This window comes from Aulonocara stuartgranti, assembly GCF_965226115.1.
Source record: "Aulonocara stuartgranti genome assembly, chromosome: 14".
Classification (NCBI taxonomy): domain Eukaryota; kingdom Metazoa; phylum Chordata; class Actinopteri; order Cichliformes; family Cichlidae; genus Aulonocara; species Aulonocara stuartgranti.
The window spans coordinates 37,450,602-37,465,069 of NC_138950.1; the positions used below are offsets into that span (position 1 = coordinate 37,450,602).

A 14,468-nucleotide genomic window follows, 5' to 3' on the forward strand; every position below is an offset into this window, starting at 1 on the left:
ATTATTTTTCAATATATTAAAATATTAACATCTTTCTTCAACAAAATTGCACACTGCACAGATGGTACCTTCCCAAAATAAAAAGTACTATAGCTTACTAGGGTATATATATTAGACTTAATCGTTACTAAATACAGTAATGGACTTCTATTCATTTTGCATCAAATTAAAACTTTGGGTGTCAGATAATTATTTATTAAAAGCTAGACATTTTAAATGAGAATAAGAAAGAAAAGTATGTCTTTGTGCCCCCCTTTTCCCTGTTAATGCCCTATCGGCTCCCCTGGCTAAACTTTGCTAGATCCGCCCCTGCACAGTTACCAGCGTCAGCTACAAAAGGATCCTGGTGTAGAAAGTAATATTAAATAAATTCTAACAATAGCTGATCAAGCTTAAACGTGCTGCTGTTGTTTATCCGCTGGTTTCCTCTTTCTGGAAGGAAACAAAACAAAACAACAAAAACAAACAAGAGAGACGGACTCACGACAGAAAAGCCGATCAGCTGATCATTAAGCAGTTTCATGATTGAAGTAGCAGCAAGAAGAGGCAGTCGCTCCATATATCAGTTGTTAAGCTTAACGCAGGAATGCTTTACAAACATTCAGAGATGGACTTACACACTTGCTTTACTTCTTTCGGGGATAACTTTGTCGGAGATGAAATGCCGGGTTGCTAGCGAAACTCCAAATGCTATCCAGACCACCGACAGGTCCCGCATGCCACAGCCGCTCTATCATGTGATGCATACTGCTAACGTTCTGAGGTGAGTTACGGCGTGTTGCAAGTTTTGTGAGGTGCTTTCCTGATATTTAATGGATCGGATTACATTTTTTATTTTTCTCCGATATCCGATCCAGTAATTTAGGTCAGTATCGGACCGATACCGATACGTAATATCGGATCCGTCCATCTCTAGTTTTCATTAAATATTTTTTTTTCTTGTTCACCACATTTCCTGACTGCTTTTGTGATCCACACCATTTTGCTTTCATTATTGAGGATGGCTTGGATATTTTTGTTAATATGTACAATCTGACTGTTAGATAAACTGATTGCATTCTATACAACTACATTTAAATTACATGTGGGGTTCTTTCTTTTTTTTTCTCTCTTACAGACAAAATGATATGCCGGTGCACTTTCACTGCCCTGTCTGTAACATGACAGTCATACAGCGTGGGGATATGGCAAGTCAATTATTGTCATGTCAGCGTTCAGGACTGCTCCCCACTGAACTCTCCGTGGAGCCCCATCTCCCTCTCGATGTCTTCTCTCCAGCATCTAAACCATTTTCTGAATCTTTGGTAGAACATTCATGTGCTCTACCCTCTGTGCTAAATGAAACTGCGGCTTGTGGAAAGTCCATGAAAATGGAATTCCCTCACTGTGGTCTTAGTCTTCTTAAAAAAACCCTTCAAGGCTCACATGCTGAGGAGGCATTCAAACAGGTCAATAGATGTTTGCCTGGCCTGTCATCTGCAGTGTTTTTGTGTAGAGGGACTTCTTCCTCTTTGTTTTTCAGTTTGCAGAGGACACGGAGCTCTTTTTAAAAGCATGTGCTGACGAGCAGAGACTACAGGTCAATGCGATGTTTGACATTTAATAAACAGACGAAGGCATTGGCTGTTTGTTTGTGTTTTTTATTTGTTGTTGTGGGTTTTTTTTTTTTTTTTGCAGTGTACAGAATTCTAATTAAGCTTATTATAAAATGTTGTTCACTTGTTTTATGTCCATACTTATGGTAAAAAAAAAATTAGTGTAAAGGTAACAGCATTGTTTATACTTGTAACTTCAAAGTAAAAAGCTTACAGTTGCTATTAACAGTAATGTATTATCCTGTAATCAATCATATTTTTTATACATTTTACGAATTAACCCTCTGGGCTCTATCCTGGCCATTTGTGGCCACTTCACTTGTTTGTTTTTTTTTACTACACTACAGTGGACCAAAAGAATGACACAGGTTTGATCTTAAGGATCTAATAGTTGTGTGTGTTTGTGCATGACATTGCAACGCAAATATGTATTTGCAAGATAGACTGGAATAAATTATGATGCATCAAATATTACACAGGCTGCAGTGAATTTTTGTTGATACAGACTATTTGAGCTTTGAGTTTCCCAGTCAAACTTAGCTTTGACCGCAAGCTAACACTGTTAGTCTTCTATATATTTCATAACAAGACACCATAGCCAAAATATTAACAAAATATATATTAATAAAAGATTCAAAGCTGCAACACATACTGTTAGTAAATGTGCACCTTTACGCAGGTGCAGAAAGTGCTGCTGCAGTAAGTAAGCCAAACAGCTTCCAGATCACTGCTCATTTCTACAATCTCCCAGATCTTGGAATCAAATGCCTTTGGCCCATGAAAACCACGTCACAGTAGTAGGAGTCCACTAAAACCTACAAATGAAGAGTGATCCTGGAAGAAATAGGGCGCACACTAGTGACCTCAACAATTGCAAGACAGCATTGTCCCCGATGCTTATATGAAATTTATATAATATTTTTATATTTTCATGGACCGGCCTTTAAGGTGTTGCAGATAAATACAACAAAATAAAATGATACAAACAAAGACAAAAACGATGGTATTTTGTAAATACAACAATAAACGTGAATTCGGCTGTGTAATTGTGTAACTTTATGAGCAGCGTCCTTCTGAAATGCGCACTTCTTGTGTTTTTTTTTTATTCATTTTTAGACAGAGATGAGATCATCTGCAAACTCTACAGAGGCCCAGAGTTACTGTTAATATCAAAAATATAATGCTGTCCTTTGAGATTTTAACATAAGACTGTGAGTGTAATGGATCTAAACTGTTTAAATCTTCAGAGCCCTCTACAGCCTGGTAACATGGAAACTTTAAAAACAGCAGGTTTTAGTAGTGTAGTCTAATTTGTTCTTTTCATTTAATAATAGAGTCCATATTATATCAACAGCTACATTCACCCTGGAGAGAAACTAGTGAGGGAGACCATCAGGACCAAGCTGGGTTTCCTGGGTCCAGAGGTTTGGAGAAACTTCTTGCCTTTTTTTCATCACAGCTGTCCTGCGCCAGAAGTTCTGTTGACCCGCTGAGAGAGGCTTCATTTACAAAACAACAGGAACACTGAAGCTCATCGCATTGATCAAGCAGGACTCTTCACTAGCAGCTCCCTCACAGGGAAATCTTCAGCACTCCTCCGTAGGCCCGCCCCAGGAGATGGATAAACCCAGCATTTCATGAACACTGTGTAATGTTATAAATACTCAGATACTCCCCAGAGGCTCCAGACTTTTACATAAAGATATTATATTTAGTCCTGTAGAAAGTTATACATTTAAAAATATATGATCCTCTCTGGTTACTCTGGTATGAATAACTCTGAATTACTTTATGGTAAATAACACACTATCTGCAAAAAACTGAAAGAATTCCAGATGACAAGTTTGTAGTTAAACATACAAGTGACGACCTTTGACCTTCATCAGGTTTTATTTAATTGTGTTAGAGAAAATCTCATATGCTCTTCATGCAGCTGAGTACATCAAGTGTTTAAAACGGAAGCTGTGCAGGTCTGAGATCAGCAGCTTTGTGAAACACCAAACTGAGGTCGTGTTAATGCTGATATATGTGACACAGTTACAGGTGTGATTAATTCTTTTGTTTTTTTTGTCTTTAACTTTATCAATAAAACAGCTGCAGCTTTCACTACAGCACATGTGGTACTTTAACCTTTGTACTGTTTTCATCAGTTCATTTTGCAGTTCACACGTGAACATGTTGGATGATCTGTCTGCTGTCACTGGGTGGTGCTGAGGTCTGAATCTGAGGGCAGCTCCTGTAATCACAAAGAGAACAGAACCATCAAACTCAAATATAAATTTTATCCCTCAAAATTGAAATAAAGCTGATTCTTCTGTCCTCACACACTCAGGATCTGAAGTTATTCTCTTACATTTTTTTCAGTATTACAGTACACTACAGTACTTTAATCCATAGTTCCTGATTAATGAGGAGTTACTGAAGTACAAGCTTTTAAAAATGGTGTTACTGTCTTTACAGATGTGGCAAGAGACTGAAAACATGTTGTTTGCACATATTTAATATTCAGCTCTGCACAGGAGCTGCAGCAGGGTGCAGCCTGTTGCTTTTACAGTATAATACTTGTAATAAAAGTACAGGAACAGTAATTAGTGACTGAGTAGCCCGGGACGTTTCTCTTGATTTCTTTAGTAAATTCATTTACCTGCACAGATTAGCTAAACGAACCCTGACAGCCGAGTGCTCATTTTAGCTAGCTAAGGTCTCAGGAGCTAGCTAAGGACGGTAGTTACTGAGTAGCTTACAAACACATTTAACTTACCGAAAAAGTGCAGCGGGGCCTCGGGTCCTTCTGTCGGGTAGTCCAGTTTACTGAGGAACACCTCAGGCTGTCAGGTTAAAACACTCGGTCGTGTTTTCGTAGCGTAAACGCTGGCCCTCCTCTCAGAGCCTACGCTCTATCTGCTATTCCCGGACAGAGATACGCAAGTTTCTCCGTGACTGCAGCTGCCAGTCAAAGCTGTTATGATGACGTTTCACCCCCAATTTAACATCACCGCGGTAGAAATTAGAATCAAACTTATGGGAGAGGAGACCCCTTGGACATAAATCAGCGTGATGAGAATTATTGACAACAAAAGAAAGAATCTTTGGAAAAAAAATTATCTGAGGAGAATAAATTTATTTTAGTCTGACCCCAGCCACATGGAAGAGGCGGGGTTTATGACCTATACTGCAGCCAGACACCAGGGGGCGATAGAGACGTTTTGGCTTCATTTTGGCTGTAACCAATGACTGTCATTGGCTGTAACCCGATAACAAAGACACAGTCACGCCCATGCAGGAAATGGGTGTGTTTGTTTAAATCTCAGAGCAAGTTACAGCCAGCTGAATTGCTTAGACTTCTTGTGAGCAGGCAGTTTGCTGTGAAACTGAGGCAGGAACAATGTGCCTTCTGCTGGTCTTGGGTCTTGCTATAGCTGTTGCTTATTTTTACCGTGAGATTGTAGTGAAAGGAAAGAGGTGCACAAGCAAAGCAAAGCTACATGGGAAAACTGTGATTGTGACTGGTAAGTAAAGGCTGTGTTTTGTGGCCACTGTGTTGCACTATGTTTCTTTGATGAGCAGAATAAAAGCTTTTTCACCTGCAGGCAGCAACACGGGTATTGGGAAGACCACAGCCCTAGATCTGGCTAAAAGAGGAGCTCGGGTGATTCTGGCCTGTCGCAGCAAGCAGCGAGGAGAGGCTGCACTTGAAGAAATCAAGAGGGTGACTAGATATTTAACCAAGCAAAAGACCCATGTCTGTCCTAAATAACCTGCAATGTTATCTAGTATGTACATTATTGATAGGTTTGTAGCTTAAACCTATTCGCTGGAACGTTCAAGACAATTCAGCTGCACAACAAAGCAAGACACGAGTTGGCAAAGTTCTTTATGTTTCTCGTGCACGGGAGAGAACTGGACAAACGCTTGACCCCAGTTTCTCTCGTCCGTTAGGTTACATGAATATACATAGGTTCATTAACATATGACGTATACATACACACAAAGAGTACCTTGTCTGTGCGTTGTGTAAGTAAGTGTGTGTGTGTGTGTGGGGGGGGGTCAGACTGTGACCCCATAAACGACTTCCCTAAACCTACTGGTCTGGAAGTCCAGCAGTTCATCTAAACAAAAGGCACTTATACTTAAACAGATATACGTGTGTTTGCAACACTCTGGAGAGGAGTAAACGCACCCCCCTCTTCATGCTACACAGAGTTGTTACAGACCTCCTAGGATGAGACATTCTTTCAATCTACAAATGGTTATATACTTCTAAGCATATATAAATATATATTTCTAAGCATAAATGACAATCCAACAATACAAATCTAACAATTATTGTACAGGTTATACCAGGCTCATTCATGACAGTAGATGGACATTGTAAAATAGTTATGTGCTCAATGAGTTTTTCATGTTTTCTGCAGGACAGCGGGAACAACCAGGTGGTGTTCATGCAGCTAGATCTGGGGAGTCTAAAGTCTGTTCGCAGTTTTGCTGAAAACTTCCTCAAATCTGAACCCCGACTGGACATCCTCATCAATAATGCAGGTTTGGCTGTCCATTGCAACTTCATGTCATATGAACAGAGAACTGTGTCAGTGTCTGTCGTCATTGGTTATTATATTTATATTATTATAAATATATTTATCTCTAGAGTATAAAGGATTTTATACATTTAATGGATAACATGGTGAGCTTTGGAAAGCGATTAAAATGTTTTCCAGTCACTTTAGCATACTACGTAAAGAATACAGAGAAAGAAGGCTACACAGTTATTACACAACATCCATCCCAGTTCACAGAACTACTTCATATGTCAACTTTGCAAGGTTATGATCCTCGTGCTGCCAATTTTGAACATTCAGGGTTGCAATGAAATACAGAAAGAAGTCAGTCAGTTCTGATACACTTAAACGTGCACTTCTAGAGAATCAGGATTCTGTTGACTATTCCTGTGGCCTGAACTTATCTGACTTACCTAACTATCTACTCTACTGTGATCAGATGTTTAAAAGTCTTGCTTGTTTAGATCTTAACACATCTTGAAACAAGATAAAAGTTTTCTCCATGTTTTGTCCAGGTGTGCAAATGCAGGGTCGCACAGCGGACGGACTGGGCCTGATGTTTGGTGTCAATCACATTGGTCACTTCCTGTTAACGAATCTGCTGCTGGAACAGCTGAAGGCGTGTGGACCAAGTAGGGTGGTCAACGTGTCATCTATGGCACATTACTTTGGAAAAATTGATTTTGACTGCCTTAACACTCACAAAGCTCTTGGACTGGGGACCTCATTCATGGAGGTCCTTCAGTACTATTCTGATAGCAAGTTGTGCAATTACCTCTTCACCCATGAGCTGGCCAAGAGACTGAAGGGTACCAATGTCACCTGCTACAGCCTCCATCCAGGTCAGTGGGCATGGCACCAATATTCCCCATCAGTTCATGCAAACAAACACCGAATTAATGTATAGTACACACACTCGGTATACACTTTAAGTTCTGATCCTACATGATTTAGAAACTGAAGCAGATCTAACCAGCTTTCCCTTCAAGTTAAAGTTGTTCTTCTATTTTTGCAGGAGCCATCAACTCTGAACTGGCCAGGAATATAAACTCGACTTTGCAATTATTCCTGAAGCCCCTCACTGCTTATTTTTTCAAGAACACAGAGCAGGGATGCCAGACCACCCTGCACTGTGCCCTCCAGGAGGGGATTGAACCGTTCAGCGGACGTTTCTTCTCCAACTGCACAGTGAAAGAAGTTTCTGACAAAGCTAAGGATGATGCAGCATCAAAGAAGCTCTGGGAGCTCAGCGAGAGACTATGTGGCCTTGCATAAAAATAGTTAATAGTGTGAAGTTTTCACTGTTTCTGTGATACTTATAGATGAAGTCTTTGCCTGATTTTGTTTCTCAACCAAACAAAAGCCAGAATGACTGGACTGATTTTCAGTAAACATAATTGACTTGTTTTTACAGTAATGATCAGATGTTCACATCGGTAATTATTCTGTGCACTGAGTGCATAAGATGTATACACTTAGATAAGGCTTTGTAATAAACCAGAGTGACTGGTTTATTTTTGCACCACAGTAAACAATCTTCAATCTCAGCAAGTCCAGACTGTCTCGAAGTCACTAAAAAAAAGCAGGTTTCAAATAACTAGTTTGGTTAGCTGAATGATCCTGGTTTCACTGGTTGAGTAGGTGGAGTAGCAGAGTGGTGTTGTCATGACAGGTTTTACATAATAAACATCTACATGTGACTACAGCAAGTTTTTGAATTTTTATTGCATTAGTATACAGCTAATAATCAGTTTATTCAAACGTTTACTCTTTCAGAAGACTAACTGGAAGCTTGAGCTGCTACGTTGTTTCTAATCTCAAATCTCCACCTTTATTTTGAATTGTCTGAAGACAAAAACAAAGAACACCTGTGTCCAATATCCCTTCTCTCCTTTTTCATTTTTAATCCCCTGTATCGTTAAAAACAAACCAGCTCAAAACATTAAAAATTCAGGTAAACAAAACTGTTTCATGGTTTGCTAATTACAGTCACAGACACTTTTTCCCACACGTGGAAACAGCACGTGGGGTATGTGACGGCACGACACAACAACGAACAGAGGAAAAAACGGCTCAAATACACAGAGGGATAACGAGGGAATGAGACACAGGAGGAAAAAACAGGAAGCAAAACTAAATACACTGAACACAGATCAAGGAATGTCAAAATAAAACATGAGCCTGGAGTCATCTATGTGACAGTATTATATCATACTTGTAGCACCACTTACTAATCATCTTTCACTCTACATGAAATTTTATTTGGTGGTTCCACGTATGATATATATACATCACTGTGACATATGGGTAGAGGGTATTCTCCATCACCACCTAGTGGGCATAGGAGGCATTCAGTAGTAAAAGGACGCAACACCCAATCAGATTATGGAGCAAATGGTAAATGGACTGGTTCATACATAGCACTTTTCTACTCTGAGCACTTGAAGTGAAGTGAAGATGATTGAACACAACTTACCTCATTCACCCATTCATACGGGCACTTTTTCTGTAGGTTTTTTTGGTCACTAGAATTTGGAGTGTTGTTGTCATGATTATACTGTATCATGGTTTAAGCATTTCAGCCACTGTAAGTGCTGAAGAAGTCATGACACATATGTACAGCCAGTGGGCCTACCCTCATCACACGTCTGAGTACGTGGCTCTTGTATGAATGATAATCTTTCAATCAAGGTATCAATTTAGGAAACTGAGCTAAGGATGTTTTTGAATGACACTGCACATAAAACAACGCAGGGTGCATGCTTACACTGTTATTCATACTTTCTACTTACTCTCATCCTCCTCACCAGGAGGACGAGGTCACAAATTCAACAAAAACAGGTCCTTAGTTCAGTTCAAGAGTGCAGACCTTCCAAAGTGTTTTTCTTATGGTATGACAACAGTGAGTATGAGAACAACTGAGAAGAACATAGAAACACACAGTTCATGAGAAATGTGAACCACTAACCTATAATAAAATATTCAAATATAAATATGGAGAGAGAAGGAATTGTATCAACTGGTATCAATGATCATTTTAAAAGGTACTGAAAGGTGTCGGGAAAGGTCGAGGGATTAAGCATATTTTCCCTGAAAAGCCTTTAGCTAAACCAAAATGCTGCAGCAAGAATGCTGACAGGGATTAGACAGAGAGATATTCCTCTTTTATTGGCTATATTCCTATATTCTTCTTCATTGGCTCCCTGTTAAATCCAGAATTGAATTTAAAATTCTTCTCCTCAAACACAAGGAGAAGGTCTTGAATATTCAGGCTCCATGTTATCTTAATGACCTTATAGTACCATATGACCCCATTAGAGCACTTCACTCTCAGACTGCAGGCTGACTTGTGGTTCCTAGAGTATTTAAAAGTAGAATGGGAGGCAGAGCCTTCAGCTTTCAGGCCCTTCTTCTGCAGAACCAGCTCCCTGGTTGGATTTGGGAAACAGACACCCTCTCCGTCTTTCCTTTTTGATCAAACATATAGTTAGGACTACACTCAAAAAAATAACTCTTTAAATGAACATAAAAAAATCATGGAAAGAATTTCCACGTGATTAAATTGCTTTATTTTAGCATTATGCAATTCTGTTACTCCAACTTAATGCACTCAAGTTGGACCAACTTAATTAAAGATTGATGAATCAACGTATTTACTGCATTTTGATCCAATATATTTTAATAGTGTTGATCCAACTTAAAGAGTTTTGTTCTTTAAGTTGGATCAATTCAACTCAATTGAATTGATCCAACTTAAACCTACTCAATTCAGTAGGTTTTCTCCAACTAATTTACTAAATTTGGTCCCAGCTTAAGTTAATTGAGTTGAACCAACTCATACAAATTAAGTTATTCCAACACAAGTCTTTAATGCTAATAGAAAGCAATTTAATCACGTGGAAATTCTTTCCATGATTATTTTAAGTTAATTTAAAGAGTAATTTTTTGGAGCATTTAACAAAGTCTAGAGCCTGGTTAACATACATTTCACTATTACATCTAAAAGGTAAATAAAAATTTGTCATACACATCTTTTTGTTTTCTCCAATTTATTGAATTTATAGCAAATTTCACATAATGTATAAAGAATACATGAAATGCAAGTACAAGTTACATAACAGAAAAAAAAGTAGTGGACAAAGTGGAAAGTTAACCTGTTAAAACAATTTTTTAACAACAATGAATGGCTGAATCAGGTGATTTTCCGATGACCAATACAACTACTTTGAAGGTCAACAGATGCACTTTCAAAAAAGAAAATATCTGCAATTATTTTAGGTTCATGGTCCAGATACATGGTGTAGCTGTTGTAATGGAAACATTTCTCAACGAGAAAATAGTCTTTTGAGAACCTGTACTTTGTGTGCTGTTGGATAGTTTGTGTGCATCTAATTCCATAAGAATCTTCTGCAGGACCTCAAAGGTGTACCTGAGTTCCAGAGGGTAGCTCAGGTTCAGTGAATAGACCAGACCAAGCAACATTGTCACTGCAAAAACTACACTGCCCAACTCACCCATCACTTCCACCCCCTCTAGAACAATCACAACATCCTGAGGGTCATCGCCAGGCTCCGCACCCTCTGACCGAATGACACAGATTCCAAAGACTGTCTCTGCTATGGCAGTGGCGATGCTTTTTATCAACTTCCTGTGACAATAAAACAAACAAAAAAAAGATAATGATTTCTCACTAATGTCCATTGCAAACAGTTTTAAAAGTAAATATCTGTTTTACATTAATGTAAAATACCTAAAAGCTTTACTCATTCAAGCCTTATAATAATGTAAATGTAATCAAAAATGACTGCCCGATATTTTTCCTGACTCAAGAGAAGTTCATTCAATACCTCAACAATGTCCTGTCTTTCAAAATCTTGAGTTGTGATAGGGGTGACTGTGGCACAGGAGGTAGAGCAAGTTGTCTACTGGTTTAATCCCTGTCTTCTCTAATCTGATACTAAAACTATCAATGGGTAACATACTGAACCCCAAGTTGCTCCTGATACATCCATTGAAGTGTAAATGTTACATAAAAATCTTGTATGAATGTGTGTATGAATGAGGTTATTATAATGATATTATAATAATGATAGTATAAAACACTCAAGAATGGTGTGTGTAGTATCCAGTGAGAAACTTAAAGCTCTTACTTTTCCTATTTTAAAAGGTATTTTTTACAGCCACCGGTAATTTATAGGAAAACCCCATCCCCTGAAACTTTTTGTATGTAGTTCAAGCTTATCTTTGATCATCTCCTTAGTTAAGGATACAGGCAAGTTAACATACCAGGTAATCCTTCACCAGCTTCTCAGGATCTTCATTCAGGTACATGCAAAGACCTTTGGTGATGTATTCTCTTCTGATTTCAACAGCATCAGTCTTTATACACAGAGGGGGGAAAAAAACAAATATATAGGGAAATCCATCTCAACGACCTAGCAGTGGGATTAAAGAACTATTAGTTGAATTACCAGGAATTTGTGAGAAATACAGAGGCTATTGTTTTACAGTCTTAATCTTTTCAAATAGTATTTATGCATTTTAGACAAGTCTGTCATTTTAATATTGTTTTGTAAATTGTGTATTAATTTAATCATGCCATACCCCCAATTCAAGAAAGTTTAGATGATGTGTACATAAAATCAGAATGCAATGTTTTCTTGGTCTCAAAAGTATATGTCACTTACAAATGAATATATTACATTTTTAACATGGGAATGTGATAATTTTTAAGAAAAATATTAGCTCACTATGAATTTGATGAACTGGCCTGCCAGCTCTCCAGACCTTTCACCACCTGATAAGATTAAACATTTATTATCTTTACAGGAGGGAACTGCAAGTCTCCAAGTTTATTAAGTAGAAAAATATTTAATTTCAAAAAAATTAAAAAACAGGAAAACATATCTGTTCATGTTTTGTCTTTCCTCCTCAGTGTACTAAAAACACATAAATTGTTAAATAAACCACTGTCCATCAGTTGCAACTTACAAACTTACAAATTTCAACAACCCACACGTAAAATGTAAATTTATCACAACAGTCTCTGTGGTAGAGCCAAACTAGCTTATGTGCAGAGGTTAAGTTATAAACAATATCTATATTTGGAGTAGCTAAGTCTTTCATATTAGGCTATCATGCTAGCATGACATTGTGCTATATTCTTGCACTAACGTGTTAGCTAGCTAGAATGGCATAAACAAACAGATATTTAAAAAAACAAACAAAAAAAACAAATGTGAATAAATAGAACTGAAAAGAATCGACAAACTAATGATACCTTTGTGCAAAAAGTATTTTCATCAAGATGGATGAAGATAGATTCACTCTTACCTTTCCAAGATGACCGCGAAGCAAACCATGTGCTTTCCTGCCTCTTGTTGTTTAGAATCTCACATGATCTTGTGATATCGCGAGTCTTTAAGGCAGCTAACCACTCTTGTTAGATTTTATCATGTCATATCAACAAGAATAAATTTAAGAGGCGCTAAGTTGGTAAATTTCATGTAGATCTTATATGATTTTATTACGTTCACCTTAGAAACATAAATTCATTGTGTTCAAATTACATGTTAGAGTCTTGTAAATGCAATAACCACCAAATTTCACTTTTTTGAGTGTAGATCAGGTGACCTTGAGTCCTCCCTTAATTATGCTTAAAAAGGCTATGCAGCTGGAGGCTTCACATGATGCACTGAGTGTTTCTTTTTCACTCACCATGTGTTTATAAACCACTCTGCATTCAACCAGTAGTTATTATTAATCACTGGCTCTCTTCCACAGTATGTCTTCATCCTGTCTTCCTCACCTGGTCGGGGCAGATAACCACCCCTCCTTCAGCCTGGTCTGAATTGAACTGAATAGATGATCTGCTGTGGCAGCATCTAAAGGGAGCAGCTGGAAGAAGAAGAAGAAGAAGAAGAAGAAGGGGAGGAAGAAGAAAAACACCAAAAACATGGAAGGGACTTCTTCTCTTTCAGCAAGTCCTCTTGGGGTCCTCTGCTTCCATCACACCAAATGCTTAGCAATCCAGTTCTAAAATCTGAATCTTTTCTGTAGTTCTACCTCTTTGTGGTCTTTCATTTTCTCCTGCCTGCAGCTCCACCTTCAACATCCTTTGTACATCCAATAACCCTCGTCTGCACATCTCCAAACCATCTCAGCCATGCTTCTCTAACTTACCTCCCAATGATTTATTCATTTCAAATCTCATCTATCCTGGTCACTCCCAGTTAAAATCTTCAGTTTCAGCATTCTGTCTTTTTGTCAGTGCTCCAAACCATACATAATTGCAGGTCTCATTATGCTCTTCTAAACCTTCCCTTTCACATTTGCTGTTATCTTTCTTCCCAAATCCCCACTAACACTTGTCTCCACCTTAATGACTTGTGATGTTCTATTAAGGTCATTCTATCTGAGGTCACTGTGGACCGTCTGCTCAACCATCTCAGATTTCCCTAAAAGTTTTACGACAACATGTCATAAAAAACTGCATGCCAACAGTGAAGTGATTTTAAAATGGTATAAAAGTACAACAGTCAGCATGTCATGCATGTATGGAACACTTATAATAAACTGTATATTAATAAAGTACCAATTAATTCATTAATAAATAATAATTTACTTCTCAGGAGCTTTAAAGCAAAACTCCAACATGTTATAGGATGTTATTGTTGTTGGGCAGTATTTAGGAGTGGACTTAGCTTAAGGCTAATCAGTGGACCAAAGGTTATGGCAAATGTTCAGATCACACCCTTACTTTTACTGCTACCCAGTTATTCACCTAACCATATAAAAAACAAGTCTAACTTGATTTTAGTCTGGGTGACCTGACAACTACGGAGCCCCGCAAGGGACATGGGAGAAAAAAAATTACGATGAACTTTTGCGAGATCTCGCAAAACAAACTCGGGATCTTGCAAAGCTTTTGAGAGATTTCGCAAAAGTTGAATTCCAACAATGGCGGCAGCTACTTAGTTGTAATATTACTCTTTCTGGGTCACAAAATAAACTTTTAAGATATTTTGAGGTGTGAATGTAGTTGTGTAAACGTCAAATATCTGCTCGGTTTACAAGACATCACATATTTCTGACACCCACCATCTCGAAGCTAACGGGAGGTCGAGACCTACTACAGTTTGTTTTGCGAGATCTCGTTTACATGATGGATGACAGGTTTCAAAGTAAAACAAAAGTCACTGTGTGAGCACAGCTTTTTTTCTCTGTGGCGAATACACTGCTGTGTCACTGTGACTACTCTACATGCTAATGAGGGATGGTTTCACACAAAGGCGACCTTCTGCTCCTACGTTAATGA

The 14,468-nt window shown here is 38.2% G+C and overlaps 1 protein-coding gene and 1 long non-coding RNA gene across 3 annotated transcripts; one reads left to right on the forward strand and one right to left on the reverse strand.

The window, feature by feature from the left end:
- Positions 1-4,857: 4,857 nt before the first annotated feature.
- On the forward strand, positions 4,858-7,856 carry LOC309687282 (dehydrogenase/reductase SDR family member 13-like). Its single transcript, XM_082502150.1, has 5 exons — positions 4,858-5,104; positions 5,186-5,304; positions 6,011-6,134; positions 6,667-6,993; positions 7,167-7,856. Exons 1-5 carry the CDS (start codon positions 4,981-4,983, stop codon positions 7,424-7,426), a joined length of 954 nt encoding a protein of 317 aa, XP_082358276.1. The 5' UTR covers positions 4,858-4,980; the 3' UTR covers positions 7,427-7,856.
- Positions 7,857-10,189: 2,333 nt separating this feature from the next.
- Positions 10,190-13,557, reverse strand: LOC309687294. 2 transcript variants are annotated; one of them, XR_014270705.1, is made up of 4 exons: positions 11,902-13,557; positions 11,438-11,530; positions 10,666-10,799; positions 10,190-10,580 (listed from the first exon to the last, which is right to left on the reverse strand). It is a non-coding gene; the product is annotated as an uncharacterized lncRNA (long non-coding RNA). The 2 variants fall into 2 exon arrangements; XR_014270706.1 differs by having other exon boundaries at positions 10,190-10,799.
- Between the last annotated feature and the right edge of the window lie 911 nt (positions 13,558-14,468).

Coding starts and splice junctions, on each gene's coding strand:
- LOC309687282 (XM_082502150.1), top strand. CDS start 4,981: ATGTGCCTTCTGCTGGTCTTGGGTCTTGCTATAGCTGTTGCTTATTTT. Junction 5,105..5,185: donor GAAAACTGTGATTGTGACTG/GTAAGTAAAGGC, acceptor TTTCACCTGCAG/GCAGCAACACGGGTATTGGG. Junction 6,135..6,666: donor CATCCTCATCAATAATGCAG/GTTTGGCTGTCC, acceptor TGTTTTGTCCAG/GTGTGCAAATGCAGGGTCGC.